The sequence below is a fragment of the Sebastes umbrosus genome, chromosome 7, assembly GCF_015220745.1.
Source record: "Sebastes umbrosus isolate fSebUmb1 chromosome 7, fSebUmb1.pri, whole genome shotgun sequence".
Lineage (NCBI taxonomy): Eukaryota > Metazoa > Chordata > Actinopteri > Perciformes > Sebastidae > Sebastes > Sebastes umbrosus.
In genome coordinates, this window is record NC_051275.1 from 18,181,477 (window position 1) to 18,195,835 (window position 14,359).

At 40.2% G+C, this 14,359-nt stretch overlaps 1 protein-coding gene across 1 annotated transcript; it reads left to right on the plus strand.

Annotated features, from left to right (window-relative positions):
• Positions 1-930: 930 nt before the first annotated feature.
• On the plus strand, positions 931-9,804 carry ankk1 (ankyrin repeat and kinase domain containing 1). Its single transcript, XM_037774536.1, has 9 exons — positions 931-1,328; positions 1,593-1,875; positions 1,998-2,149; positions 2,489-2,538; positions 4,208-4,363; positions 5,515-5,639; positions 7,470-7,503; positions 8,013-8,253; positions 8,531-9,804. Exons 1-9 carry the CDS (start codon positions 1,144-1,146, stop codon positions 9,564-9,566), a joined length of 2,262 nt encoding a protein of 753 aa, XP_037630464.1. The 5' UTR covers positions 931-1,143; the 3' UTR covers positions 9,567-9,804.
• Positions 9,805-14,359: the final 4,555 nt, after the last annotated feature.

Sequence of the window (14,359 nt, forward strand, 5' to 3'; positions counted from 1 at the left end):
AGTGTACTGTTGTTGTTGTGGCTGTAAAATGAGAAAGTTTGCTTTGGCTGATGGGCGATGCTTGGTATTTCTTCAACTGATCTCAACATGGCGGCCGGGTCACAAAAACAAGAAGTTTCTGAAAACCATTTATGCAAGAAATAGGCATTACAGTAACAGAATATTGATTCATATTTGATCAGCGCTGCCTAGTTTGACCGTTTGATTGGAGTTCGTGAGTGATTGACAGCTGCTCAGAGACGGCAAAACTCCAGCTCGGCTCTGATTGGTTGTTTTCCTCTGGTCTGTGAAATCTTGCAGATGCCGTTTTTTTTTTTTTCAGATTACCTGTCTCATGCACTACTGTCAGGTTATAGTGACTGTATATAAAAACATTAAAACATTTTTTAATCATATCAATCTGCCTACTTCAGCTTCAGCTTTATGTCAGTTTTAGTTTTTGTATCAATACATCCAATTATGTAGACCTTAATATTTAACTGTGTGGGTGTGCATGGGTTTTACACACATACACATACACACACACACACTCCATCAGATCCTGGCGCTCTGGAGAATTGACTTATTCTCAAACTCAAACTGCAGACCACTCAGCCGTTCCACTGGAGCTGCTGGGGGTTAAGTGCCTTGTTAAAGTGCAGTTTGATAGAAGTTAGGGTTCATCAGGCAGTTCATTTACTGTATATAGAGACCCAAATTACAGTGGGCATATACTGTATATATCATATCAACTACCATATGCTGAATCTACTTCTTTCTAGCTTAGTTTTACTTTAAGATCTAGATGTTAATCTTGTAATTGAAGGGGAAAGATATGAAGTCATACATTCTCTGAAAAGCTGAAAGCTCATTCAGGAGTCTAGCCAGCTAAAAACCGGCTTTGCGACATTGTAGTGCAAACAAGTTCTGCGGCTCAGCTCCTCCCACAGTTCAGCAGTGTAGTCTAGTGTTTATGCGACTCCACATGCCTTTCACACAGCCAGCTGCCACTGATTTTAATGTGTATCCATGTTCTACGACTTTCTCTCTCCCCGCATGAGACACGAGCTCCTGCGGTGCCACTGATCGATGTTGATCTGAAGGATAAATCCAGTTTATGTGTAGGATTAGACAGTGAGTGTGTCAGAGAGGATCTGTGTGCTCATGGATCGCCTTGACGGATCCCCTGGGCAGCTCAGGAACTTCAAGAAGGACGACTTTGAGGCTGACTGGATTAAGGTGGCAGAATGCAGATTTGGTCAGTTGTACCAGGTCAAACTCAAACTCCGGCGGGAAAAATGTGCCTTGAAGAGCTTTGACACAGCCTTGTGTGCAAACAACTTTTACAGGTGGGATTTAAATGATGAAAACAAGCACAAATTGTACATCATTATGCTGTCAGGTGCAAACAACTGTCTGAATTTACATCAATTTCTTAGCATAGTGGCACAGTTGTGAATTGATATTGAACTTTATAAATATGTTGTTGTTTCATTAGTCATTGCACCGTCTACAAAGTTTGACACAGGAAATAATGTTTACTGTGGTCAAAGTTCAAATACCTATTTGATGTCCAAAGCAACCTTCACTGACCATTATTTCTGCCATCACAGGAGAATAATAGATGAGGCATCCAACACAGCCAAAGTGAAATTCAAGTACATCGTGTCCATCTACGGACTGTGCAGCGAGGCGACGGGTGTGGTGATTGAGTACATGAGTAATGGATCACTTAACAATCTCCTGGCCAGTCATACTTTGATGTGGCCAAAGAAGTTCCAGATGATTCATGAGGCCTCGATGGGAATGAATTTCCTTCACAGCATGAGACCTCCACTACTCCATCTTAACCTCAAGACATCCAACATCCTACTAGATGGTCGTCTCCATGTCAAGGTCAGTGACAAGAAAATTATGAGACAGTGTATGATTACATGTGATCTCTTGGCATTTCTGAGCTCTGCAGATCAGTGTGTGCTAATTCTGTACTACTCTGGATTTATTGTTTTTCTACTAAGATTTCAGATTTTGGTTTAGTCCACTGGGAGGAGGGCATGAGCAAGAAGTTGTTCATGGAGCAACTGACAGTAAGAGGAAACATAAGCTACATTCCTCCAGAGACGTTCACTCAGTGCCCCGATCCTCCAGGAACTGCCTTTGATGTTTACAGGTGACTTGCCAAGGGCAATTTTAAAATTGCACCATCCGAATCGCTGCTTTTCCCACTGATTCATTGCACAATTCATACAGTGTAACCTTGGTCTATACTGTATACTGTACATACTCCATCCCAAGTCACTGGGACATATTTTATATATTTTACTCATGTTTGACTCCCTCTTTCCGTACCCTTTTATATTCATTGGTTTTATTTAATTTAAAAAAACAATGTTTTTTCACATTTCTATTTCTATATGAAAGAGGGACCGCCACAGAGTTCAATGAATGCAGGATATGAAAAGTGAGAAAGTTAGGACTGATGTGCCTCTTTCTGCTTTCTGCTCTACAGCTTTGGAATAGTGATGTGGGAGATTCTGACTCAGCAGAAACCGTATGCAGGTAGGGATGAATTAATTTGCAATACATCACATCTTTATATCAAATAGATCTCTAGGTGTTCAGCTAGGAGTCATGTAACACTCAACACAATCACTCAAACAGCATAAGGGGGAAGGCATTTTCATCTCAGCGTCTCTAGGACTAAATTTGTCAGTTGCTTTTGAAAAAGTTGTAATAAAAATGACATTAATTTATTAATTCATTGAACTATTTAAACCTCTTAATATGTTTCCATTGTTGTGAACATGATGAAATGAAACAAGCCTTAGCTCCCCCCGAATAACCTGCTGAAGATATTTAGATGCAGCGGTTACATATAGGCAGGAGCTACTGTCCAACTAAATTAATTCATGCTACATGAAGTCATGGTTAGTTTTTTTCCCCCATAAGCAAAAACCCTTTATTTAACAATGAGCAAAACCTTGTTCTTAAATTAACTGTTTGCGAACCTTTTTATGTGAACTTAACCCCAGCTTTTGTCAAGTTTTAATTATCTTAACCTAAGCCGCCACTCAGCCCTGATATTTTGTTTTATTTAGTTAAACATAAACGTAAGTAAACTTTTTAAAGAAACAGTTTGACATTTTTGGAAATGGCTTATGGGCTTTCTTGCGGAGAGATATATGAGATTGTTACCACTCTGATGTCTGTCCATCAAATATCAAGCTACAGCCAGGAGATGGTTAGCGTAGCTTAGCATACAGACTGGAAACAGTGCAATGCTATTTTTCCGACGGCCCATTATTCCGAAACACCAATTGTCCCAAAAATGCCCCGACAGCCCGTTATCCCGAACAGAAGCACATGGCTGATTATTATGCAAAATTACGTTATCGGACCTTCCTGGTCCCGATATTTTTTTACCTACTATGGCGAAGGCATGACCCACCCTACTCTGGTTGGCTTACCCTGTTATTCTTACCCAAAACCTAATTTCACACCTAATGCCTAGACCTAACCAACCCAACCAAGGAAGGCATTCAAGACAACAAGACAAGATGGACCGATGACATCATTGTGCATAATAATTAGCCATTAGCTTCTGTTTGTTGCACGGAGAGTGTGTATTTTCGGAGCAATGGGCCCTCAGAACAATAGGCAGACCCCCTGGATGGGAAAGGCTAGCCTGGCTCTGTCCAAAGCTAACAAAATAGAGTTACCAGCATTGGTAAAGCTCACTAATTAACATGTTATATTTGTTTAATCAATACAAAAAATGAAGTGTAAAAAACATAACCAGCTTCCTCTTCTTGAACCTGAACGGATTGCTAGAGGTTTTAGGCTGCAACTGCATCATTCCAAAGGGATATTCACTCTTCATTTTATTTTTTATTCATATTCGGGGATAAAAGTATACAGTTTTGTTAGACTGTGTTCCATCTTCATTTACTGTGAGTCAGTAACTTACAGTATATTATGATGCTTACACTTCTGCAGAAATCTCACAAGTGTTACCTTTATTACTGTATGATATCAAGATTATTCAGACCTTGTAGTTGCAGAGATATTCTCTATTCATTTTGGGCATGTCATTTGAGCAGGGGCCTGAGCCAGAGGCCTATAGGATTGACATGACAAATATGATGTGTAGAAAAAATGTCCAATACTTTCATATGATTGGTTTGACCTATATTGAACCTTGTATCTGACATCTGTTTTCTGGGCCCAGGGTGCAGTATGACCACAGTGCTCTTACAGGTGTCACATGGTAAGAGACCCTGTGTGGACATGATACCCGAACAGAAGCCCCGTGACTGCAATCAGATGATCGACATCATGAGGCAGTGCTGGGACCAGGATCACAGGAAGAGACCACAGTTCTCAGGTGCAGAAGTCAAAAAGCAAACGAAACTAAACAAACAGTTGAATTGTTTTCAGCCAACTTTCTAATTTGGATTTAAGGCTCTCAATGGACCTGCTGCTCTTAATGTCATTCACCGAGTTCTCAAAGCTACTGAGCTGGTGCTTTAACAGAAAAAGCTGATTTCCCAAATGCATTGCGATGAAAAAGAATACAAAGCTCTTACAGACGATCAGATTTAACAAGTAATGCAAAAGAGAACGGTCCTGGTTACTCAATATCTTGCAAACGTGTACAAAAGACACACATTCGAATACAATTTAAAATTCTCTAAACCTGAGGACTTATAGTTAGGCAGCATCCTGGGATAATGACATCCCAGAATCGTTAAGGCTTATTTGTACATTTGTACATCTTGGAAAGGATCATAGCATGCACAATATCTTGGCTGCATACATAGAAGGATGATTTATAATTTATCAAATTTGTGTGATCTTATGTGTAATTGCTTTTGTCATTTTAATGTCTATTTAAAAGTAATATTTTACTGTAAAATTATGCCAATTTGTTTTCCCTTAATGAGATTTTCAACATTAAACAAAAAGGCAATCAAACGCAGTATTAATGTGCAACATACAGACTCACACAGTGAAGGATGGACAAGTGCCAAATGATTAAAAACTGACATTTTGACATCGTGTTGAAACATCAGTGTTTCAATCTGCCGCCATCAAAGGCATTTGGCACATGTCCCGCTTTTGATCCACATTCTCTAAAACAAAAATTGTACCAAACAAAGCAACCATGTTGTCCCCTTTGGCCTTGTATTATCAAGTCAACAATATGTTATCAAACTGCTCATAGAGAACACATTCTCCTGCAGGCGAGTCACCTTTGTTTAGACAAGCACTTATGGCTTGATAAGTTGTGTTAATGAATACAAATGAGTGTCATGTTTATTCATAAACGGCAGCTATTCCAATTTGTGATGTTCACACACACTCACTGCTGTTACCGTATGTATGAAACCTGTAATTCATGCGTGACGTCCATCCTCTGTATAATGCAATTATGTTAGGGTCCCACTGGGTTCTGGAGTTGCGAGTCTAGGAATACGTTTGTTTGATTAAGCAAATTAATAACAGTCCCTCCCTTGACTGCTGTTTTGTTTGCAGACACTGTGAGGAAAGTGGAGGCTCTGAGCGAAGTCCTGAAGATCCCAGGACCGATCCAGTGTCAGAAAAACGGTGACGAGGGACCAAAATCAGATTACCCTTGGCTGGTTTCCCCGATACATAAAGTTAGTTCTGCTTGATATTCTGCTTGAATGGAACTGAAGTATCTACCCCTTTGGCATAACGAGCAGCTCATGTTAATGGTAGGAGGAATGTGGGAAAATGTAATGCAGTTTACACAATAAAAAGATGGAGTAATCAGGGACAGCATAGCTTTAAACCTGCAATAACTGATTTGTTGGCCACATGGGGGCAGCAGAAACAAGTTGTGAATGCAACATTGACATATAATCACCTTTTACCTTGATATGGCAAACTGGCCAGCAAATAGTTGTTTATTTACACATCCAGCAGTTAGGGAGAAGCATTAGCATTCATTTGGAGTCGTGTTTCTGGCCACCTGGTGAATGTCCTTCAGCTTTGTTTTTGGTTTCTACCATCTCCTAAGGGAAATATCTGGCTCTTTAGATGCTAAATGCTCCACTATGTTCACCAGTTAGTTGCTAACTGTGTCTGTCGGCCGTGTTGTGCTGAGCAAGTAGTGTATAGAGGATTTTTAGAGCTTTTTTAAAACTGAAACAGCTGCCTGCTGCTGCCGAAAACGACGCTGTGAGAGTGTAAAAAAGTTAAGATGTAAAGTTGCAGGCCGAACAGCAGAACAGTGAGCTGAAACTCAATATAAAGCTCTATAAAGCCAAGGGGAGCTGCAGATACCCGTGGTGATCATCTGTAGGTTTGTCACGACAAGCATGCCTTTCACATTGGCACATTGTTTTCACATTGTCATTTGATACATTGTTATTATAGAAAAATTTAGTATAGCCACTTTAAGGGTCTTGTCTAGATGGTAACCCACAAATTGTGAAAACTTGCAAAAACTCTCGCGAGACTCACTGCCCGACGACCTATCCTAACCTTAACTATTCAAAGTCAGTATCTAACCTTAACCATCTCGTGAGAGTTTCGCAATTTGTGTTTTCTTGAGTGTTTAATCACTTGAAACTAAGAATTGTTGTGTTTTTGTTAGCTTAGAATGAGCCGTTTATATCTACATACGGAGCAGGTCCCATCTCCACGGAGTCCGCCATGTTGCTCCACCATGTTTGAACATTAGCCCAGAACAGACAAACCAAACTCTGTTAACTTTTCCTGCTTGGAGCAGAGTCGATAACGTTACCGTCGCCGCCGCTCTCTCTCTCTTGCTTCCCCACTCACTTCCCATGTACAGACACACTACGCACTGGCTCTGCTCTGAGAGGGCCATTCACGTTTTCGTGTTGGCTATCATAGCTCTCCAACATGATTGGCACAAAGGAAAGGCTTCAGTTGGTTGCAATCTCCTCACCTCAGCCTTAGATAACGCCAGATCCTACACACTGGGCCTCGAAGTTTCACTTTCACTTTACAATCAACTGTTCATTCGTGTCCCGTTTTCATAACGTTCAGTTTTATTTTTACTTTACAAACAGAAATTTTAATCCTAACCATGATGTTTTTTCCCAAACCTAACTAAGTGGTTTTGTTGCCTAAACTTAAGCGTTTTTGTTTGAATTCACAACGTTAAGCACATGTTTACTGCGACTGTAAAGTGACGCCAAGGGGTCTGACAAAGCCTCAGTATGTGACGAGTTGGGATGAGAATGTGTCGCTCACTATGAATGGCATTTTTAGCTGTTTGAAACAGCAAAGTATGCAAATACTCTTATTCTGTGCAGACGGGGCATATAATGTATACAGTTCTTTATAATGTAGCTGTATTACTGTTGAGTCATTCATACCCTTGAACGCGCATACTCACATATTGATTGATATATGAGCTTATTAACCACCTGCAATGGTTGATGTCACAGCAAATAACTTTTGTACTATTTCTGTTTCTTTCTTTTCCATTTTAGATTGCTTTGCCTGAGAAGCCTGACCTTCCCTCAGGTAAACACATAGGTAGAGTCGGATGGAAAATCATGTCCAATGCAGTACAAAGCCTGGAGGGCTGACATTTAAGAAGTGCTATTTACAGTGCTGTCACATTTTTAATATTACCTTTAGGACTGAAAAGCAGTCAACTATTAGTGGAGGGAAGAATAAAAGAAACATTCACGCAGCCTCTTCGATCCTTTTCCTTCCTCGGAAATGTTGACTAGATTATTGAATAGATAATTCACAGTACTTTGTATTGATCCTTTCATTGCCACTCTCCATTAATACATGAATCTATAGGTACATGTGTTCAAATACTAATGCACAAAGTATTGACTGAGCTTCCAGAAAGCTTTTCCCTCTGCCATCAGGTACACAAGCACATTGCTGTACACAATAAAATGAGGAGACTCAACTATAATACAGCAAAATTAAAGAAAATAAAACTTCCCTGGACATACTATTATCACCATTTCTGCAGCTCTTTTACTGATATACTGCCCTTTGCTTTCATTTCACAGATGACCATCATGGCAAGGAGAGCATTCTCTCTCTGCTGTGCAGAAAGGACTTTAATAGTTTCAGACAGTCTGTGAAAAGAGAGCATGTATACACAAAGTTTTCAGAACAAAAGAGACTCCTCCACTTCGCGGTAGCCAGCGGGGATGCAGAGAGTGTCGAGCATGTCCTGCGCCTGGGTGCTGAAGTCAACTGTACGACTGCCAGAGGTTACACTCCTCTTATTATTGCTGTTTTGCAAAGGTCTGTATAAAAATATATTTAAAGAAAATGTTTTTTTAAGTGACAAAAGCAAAAGTATTTTGTGCTAGTGTCTGCAGTTCTGAGGTTACCTTCTACTCCTCTATTCAAAGTTATTTTTGCCGAGAGTTAGATTAGAAGATTGATGCTACTCTCATATTTGTAGGTTTGACCCAGAAGACCGTTAGCTTAGAATAAAGATTGGAGTCTCTCTTGGTTGCCTGGCAACCTCACGCTGTTGACAAGAGTCAGTGATATTGATGAAACTTCTTTTCTACAGGCTTCATGAAATCATCTCTTTGTTGTTGGAACATGGCGCAGCTACCACCCAGGGAGATGAGGACCAGTGGACAGCGCTCCATTTTGCTGCTCAGAACGGCGATGGCAGAGCCGTCCGTCTCCTGTTGGACAAAGGAGCTGTGGCGGATGCCCGGGAAAAGTCCGGATGGATGCCCCTCCACCTGGCCTGCCAGAATGGCCATGAAACGGTGGTGCGCCTGCTGCTTTCACGGCTGTCGGAGGAAGCAGTCGGAGAGTGTGAGGCACAGGGGAGGACGCCGCTCCACCTCGCCTCCGCCTACGGGCATCTGAATATTGCCAAGCTCCTCCTCTCTCAGGGAGCAGATCCCAACGTTACCGACCGCTCGCTCTCCACTGCTCTTCACTTATCGGCTGAGGTAGGCCATAACAGAATAGTCAGAGAGTTGGTGAAAAGTGAGGCGAACATCGACAGCGCAGACAGAGGAGGATACACTCCACTTCACCTGGCCGCTTTGAGGGGTCATATCGGCATATGCAGGCAGCTGTTGTTGAACGGGGCCAGCCCAGACTCCAGGACCCTCCAAGGCTGGACTCCCATGCACCTGGCTGTCCTAAGGGGACATGAAGCCACGGTGGTCCAGCTGGAGAGCCAGGGTGGGTGTGTGAATGCTGAAGGTGAGAATGGATGGACCCCGCTCCACCTCGCCTGCCACCAGGGCGAGCCGCAAGTGGTGGCAAAGCTCCTGGTGGCCAAAGCCGACCCAAATCTGTCAGAGGACAGTGAAGGATGGACGCCACTACATGTAGCTTGTACCAGCGCCAGTTTCCTAAGTGTCCAACACTTGATATCACATCATGCAGATGTCAATGCAGTAAATTCCGGGAAGGCGACGCCTTTACACCTGGCGGCCAAGCATGGCTGTATGTCTATTGTAGAGACTCTACTGCTGAACGGAGCAGACAGGTCTCTGATGGACTCCTCTGGATCCACAGCTCTGAATGTGGCCCAGAGGTGTAAAAAATGGGAAATAATGCAACTACTGGAGAAGTGGTGAAAACAATATGAATGGAAGGGTTAAAATAAAAACATCAATGCCACAGCTAGAATAGTATCCTCTTTTAAGTGCCCATTTGTGCCCAAAGACTATATTTAGTATAATAAAGAAAAATGCCACAACATTTGTTCTGATTGGTCAAAAGTCTTGAAATTTGGTATGGACATTTGGGGAAGTATCTAACAGTACAAAGTTAGTTAGTCAAAGGCAGTCAATTAAAGTTAGATAGTCAATGTCAGGATTTTTGAAAAATGAGGAAAAACACCAACATTGTGTTTATCAAATGTTTTCCACATTAAATATTTTTCACATAACATATGTGTGTATATCTTTGATATTCAAATTGTCATGAATTCATGGATACCAAATACTTGACTCCTTGTAGTTTCGGAGATAAAGCCATTTTCTTATCGTACTATATCTAGTTTTTGGGCACATGGAACTACTGTTTTTCCCCTATAACATAATGTAAAGCCTATTGCAAAAACAGTAGTCCAATGTCTCTTCACATTTGTGCTGAGGCAAGCCCAGAGATCACTTCCACCAAGGGAAATAAAAAACGTTTTCAGTCAGTTCTGGCACAAATTGGTTGAACAGCTTTAGGCATTTAAAGCTGAAGTAGGCGAGATTGGAGCAAATTTGATTTAAAAAGTTATTTTTATAAAACGATCGCTATATCGTGACAGTAATACATGAAACAAAAAAAGTCATGTGCCTCTGTGTCCTCCGGTGCGCCTAACGGCATCTGCAAGTTTTACGACCAAACGGTCAAACTAGGCAGCGCTTATCAAATATGAATTAATATTATGTTACGTTAATGCCTATTTCTCCCATCAAATGTTTTCAGAATCATCTTGTAGTGCACGGTTTAGCTGTATAATGAGAACGTTTGTGACGCGGCCGCCATTGCAAAATATGTTGAAGGAACACCAAGTTCTGGTCACATGACCGGAGCACAGCCAATAGGAACGCTCTCTCAATGAAATGACCTGTGATTGGTCAAAGTCTCCCATCATGGGCTAGATTTTCTAATGCATGAAAACAGAGCCATGATGAAGTGCAGAAGTCTAGTTATCTCTCAGAACACTTGAATTACAATATGCTGAAAGGTTATTATGGAATTTTTGCCCAATGATGCCAAAAATATACTGCCTACTGCCACTTTAAAGATTAAAAAACAAGTTTTATAATTTTTAGAATAGATCAGTAATTATATTTTCATTATTAAATTATAAACACATTATAAGTAAAATGCACAAATACTACTACTTATCTGTATCTGTCGAGAATACTTACAAAACATTTTATTTTTTCATACATTTATTCCACAAAACCCCTTACTATTTGGATGTTCTGAATGTATTTTAATATTAAAAAAATAAGATTCCAGTTTTTTGTTTACAAGCAAATTAACTTTTAGTTAAAACAGACGTACCACCACATAAGGTCTTGCCATGCCAAATCACGTATTTATATAAATAGAAATGACACATATAAAATCCTAGAGGGACATTATAATGGAAAATGTGAGGGAGCCAAGCCAACACATGGGGTCAGAATCAGGTGAAGTACTCTATAATGACAAAACACATATTGATTCTGCTCCCTGAATCACCTTGCTGGCTTGTTTGTTGTGAATGCCATTAATGCTACTGCCACATATGGATGAAAATATAAAAGAGCTGCGGCGATAATGACTTATAGCGGCATTCCTTTGATTAAACCTGGCAGACTTTATGAAGGTGTTATGTGTGTAATAATGACAGCAGAACTAGTGGATCACTATTACTCGCAATACTTAGATGTGTCTATTGAACTATAAATACATGTATGCTTTTATGAAAAGGCAAGGTAACTCTGATTATCAGCCGTTCCCAGGCTGAGGGAAGCACTGCCCAGCTTATGCCACACTCATTTACCACGGTGACACCTTATTAAATTGAAATTAAATGCATGGATTCAGGAGCTGTATTGACCTGCGCCTTCACAGGGTTTTCACTGGAGCCACAAGAGACTCTGATGGAGGCGAGCAGAATCAAATTACTGTACATGAACTTAGCAGAGTTAAGTTGGACTGATCTGAGATTTCTTTTTTTTTGGTTGCTATCTGAGAGTCTGTTGTGTCGTTTTTAAATGGTTATTTTATTCCAAAACTTCTATTTTTTTCTCCATGGTGTTTGACCCTTAGGTGCTGTCTGCTAGCTTGTTTGGGTTGTCTCCCAGTGTTAACCATTTTTTGAATGTTTGTATGATAACATTGAACTATCCATCCGTCCTCTTCTAATCCTAGAGGGATTAGACAAACTGGAAAAGGTACACTGACAAAAAACGCTTAAAACTGTACAAATACAGACTTAGATAAACTTCTAACCTCATTTATAACCCAACTAATTTACACTAAGCTGCGTGTGCCAACTTCACAACAAAAGCCATGTACTAAAAAGGTTATAAAAAGTAGCCAGAGGAATTGTTTATTTACATTAGAATGGAAAGTCTTTTTTTAGGAATAACCCCTGGAGACGTGTCATCTCATTTTCAAGGGGGTCCTCAATGACAATAATCAAATTATAAGCACAATTTAGACAAAACATTTGACAAAAAACAAAAATAACAATTAGACAATACAAATGTGACAAAAAACAAACAAAAAAAATCAAATAATGAGACATACAAAATCAGGTACTCCAAGAAGAGCATGACAATGGGTCATTCATTAAAAGTTTAGCGCAAAGGTATTCTGACAGTGATAAAATTAAAGGGACTGAATGTAGGAATCAGAAATTGCTTGTTAATGTTTTTATGTTTTTATGTTTTTATAACTGTTTTAATTATTTCTTAATGTTCTTTTGCATTTTGTCGCAATGTTCTTGAATGTTTCTGTAAAGCACTTTGAATTGCCCTGTTGTTGAAATGTGCTATACAAATAAAGCTGCCTTGCCTTGCTTTGCCTAGGAATCAGAAATTGCTTGTTAACAGCAACACCCGTGGCCGTTAAGTCGACGTCAGTCAGCATCCTGTTGCTCGCACTACGTAGACGCAAGCGAACATCGGTCAAAACGGTGAGGCGACACACACGAGACTGAACGTGACTGACAGGCATCATGTTGATGAACGTTAGCAACATTAGCCCGCTAAAACCACAATATCACTATATGCTTGGCAGTAATGTTAGCTTACCAAACGAAGGTCTCTCCATGAGTCGAAGGCCAGGCAGATGTTGAAAGCAGAAAAAAACGTCCCGCATTCCTCACATTAAAACCAGTTTACAGGCTGATAGAGGAAACAAAGTCACGGAAGGTCTCATTTTTTAGGTTGGGTTACAAACTGTTCACACATTGGTCTTTAAGTAATACAGTTATAAAACACAATTATAGAGGTGCTATTATGGACATGTACAACTGATCCTATAATAGGAAGACGGCATTTTTGAACAAGTGGAAAGATGATATGGATTGAATATTTACAGGAATCAGAAGAAGATTTTCTTAACAATTGACTTATAGACTGCAGAAACTGAAAAAAAGCTGTGTGGAGTGTCTCAATTGATAATTAGAAGAGAGAGGTAAGGGTAATTGAAATGCATACATTTAAAAATATACTGCAGACAGTATCGCTGTCCTCTTATGATGGTAGAGGGAAAATTAAGAGTTTCATACATTGTGCAATGATAATGATTAGTTATGAAAGGACAACCAAGAACAAATCTGCATATTCTATTATAAACTGCATTGAGAGGAAGAACATTAGTTTTGGATGTAGCCTGATATACAACATCAGCATAATCCAATATTGGTAAGATGAGTTGCAACGCAAGCTTCTTTCTAACAGTAAATGAAAAGCAGTTTCTGGGTCAGTAAAGAACACCGCTACCGTGGTTTTTTTAATTAATATGGCCTTTAAATTAAAGTACAGAGACGAGCTGCAGGCCCAGGTAGTTGGTGTGTTCACAGCATGATAGCATAGCTTATTCTCTCTGTAGTTTCAGTCTTTGGCTGCGCTCCTTCCTTGTGATACTTTATTTTTGAATCATTTTCGAAAGCTATCAGGAGGCAGCCCTCACTAGGTTGCCTTAGATAAGCAAAATCCGGATCGCGCCCGCGTCTTCTAGCGTATAATAGCAGAGAACGTTTCTTTCTCTCGCTCTATGTTTCTCTGCAGAGCATTTGTGATTGTCAGTAGACTATTCTTGCGATAGCATAATGAACAGGTACAGGACATAGACTGTATGTGGACATAGTCACTGTGACGTCACTCATTAGTTTGTGGACTGCCGTTTTGAAACCTTGAGTTTGGCATTTGGGCCGTCACCATCTTGGTTTTTTGTCGCCATCTTTTCTTTTTGCAACCAGAAGTGACCCGAGAGGGTGTAGCTAAGTACAACCGAACGCTGAATAAGACATTTTTAGTCGACCAAAATGTTACAATGAACTTTCATGAACTGAAAACACACTGTGAAAGGGTTAAAGTTTTAAGATGAAAACTCCCAGATTGGACAACGCCGTGGTAACGACCTGTCAATCACAAGGTAGCCACATCCTAGAGCATACCCTGCGTTATGGTCTATTTGACTCTAAATGGGACCATAATTTACTAAATGAACATTATGCTGTATTGAAGAAGACTTGAAACTAGCGATTGAGACCATAAACTCATGTTTACAATGTTTACTGAGGTAATAAATAAAGTGAGAAGTAGGGTCATTTTCTCATAGACTTCTATACAATCAGACTTCTTTTCACAACCAGAGAAGTCGCCCCCTGCTGGCTGTTAGAAAGAATGCAGGTTTAAGGCGC

Bases quoted from the DNA above. Each gene is read 5' to 3' on its own strand.
- ankk1 (XM_037774536.1), top strand. From the start codon at position 1,144: ATGGATCGCCTTGACGGATCCCCTGGGCAGCTCAGGAACTTCAAGAAG. The intron at 1,329-1,592 runs GTGGGATTTAAA...CTGCCATCACAG, and splicing joins TGTGCAAACAACTTTTACAG to GAGAATAATAGATGAGGCAT. The intron at 7,504-8,012 runs GTAAACACATAG...TTCATTTCACAG, and splicing joins GAAGCCTGACCTTCCCTCAG to ATGACCATCATGGCAAGGAG.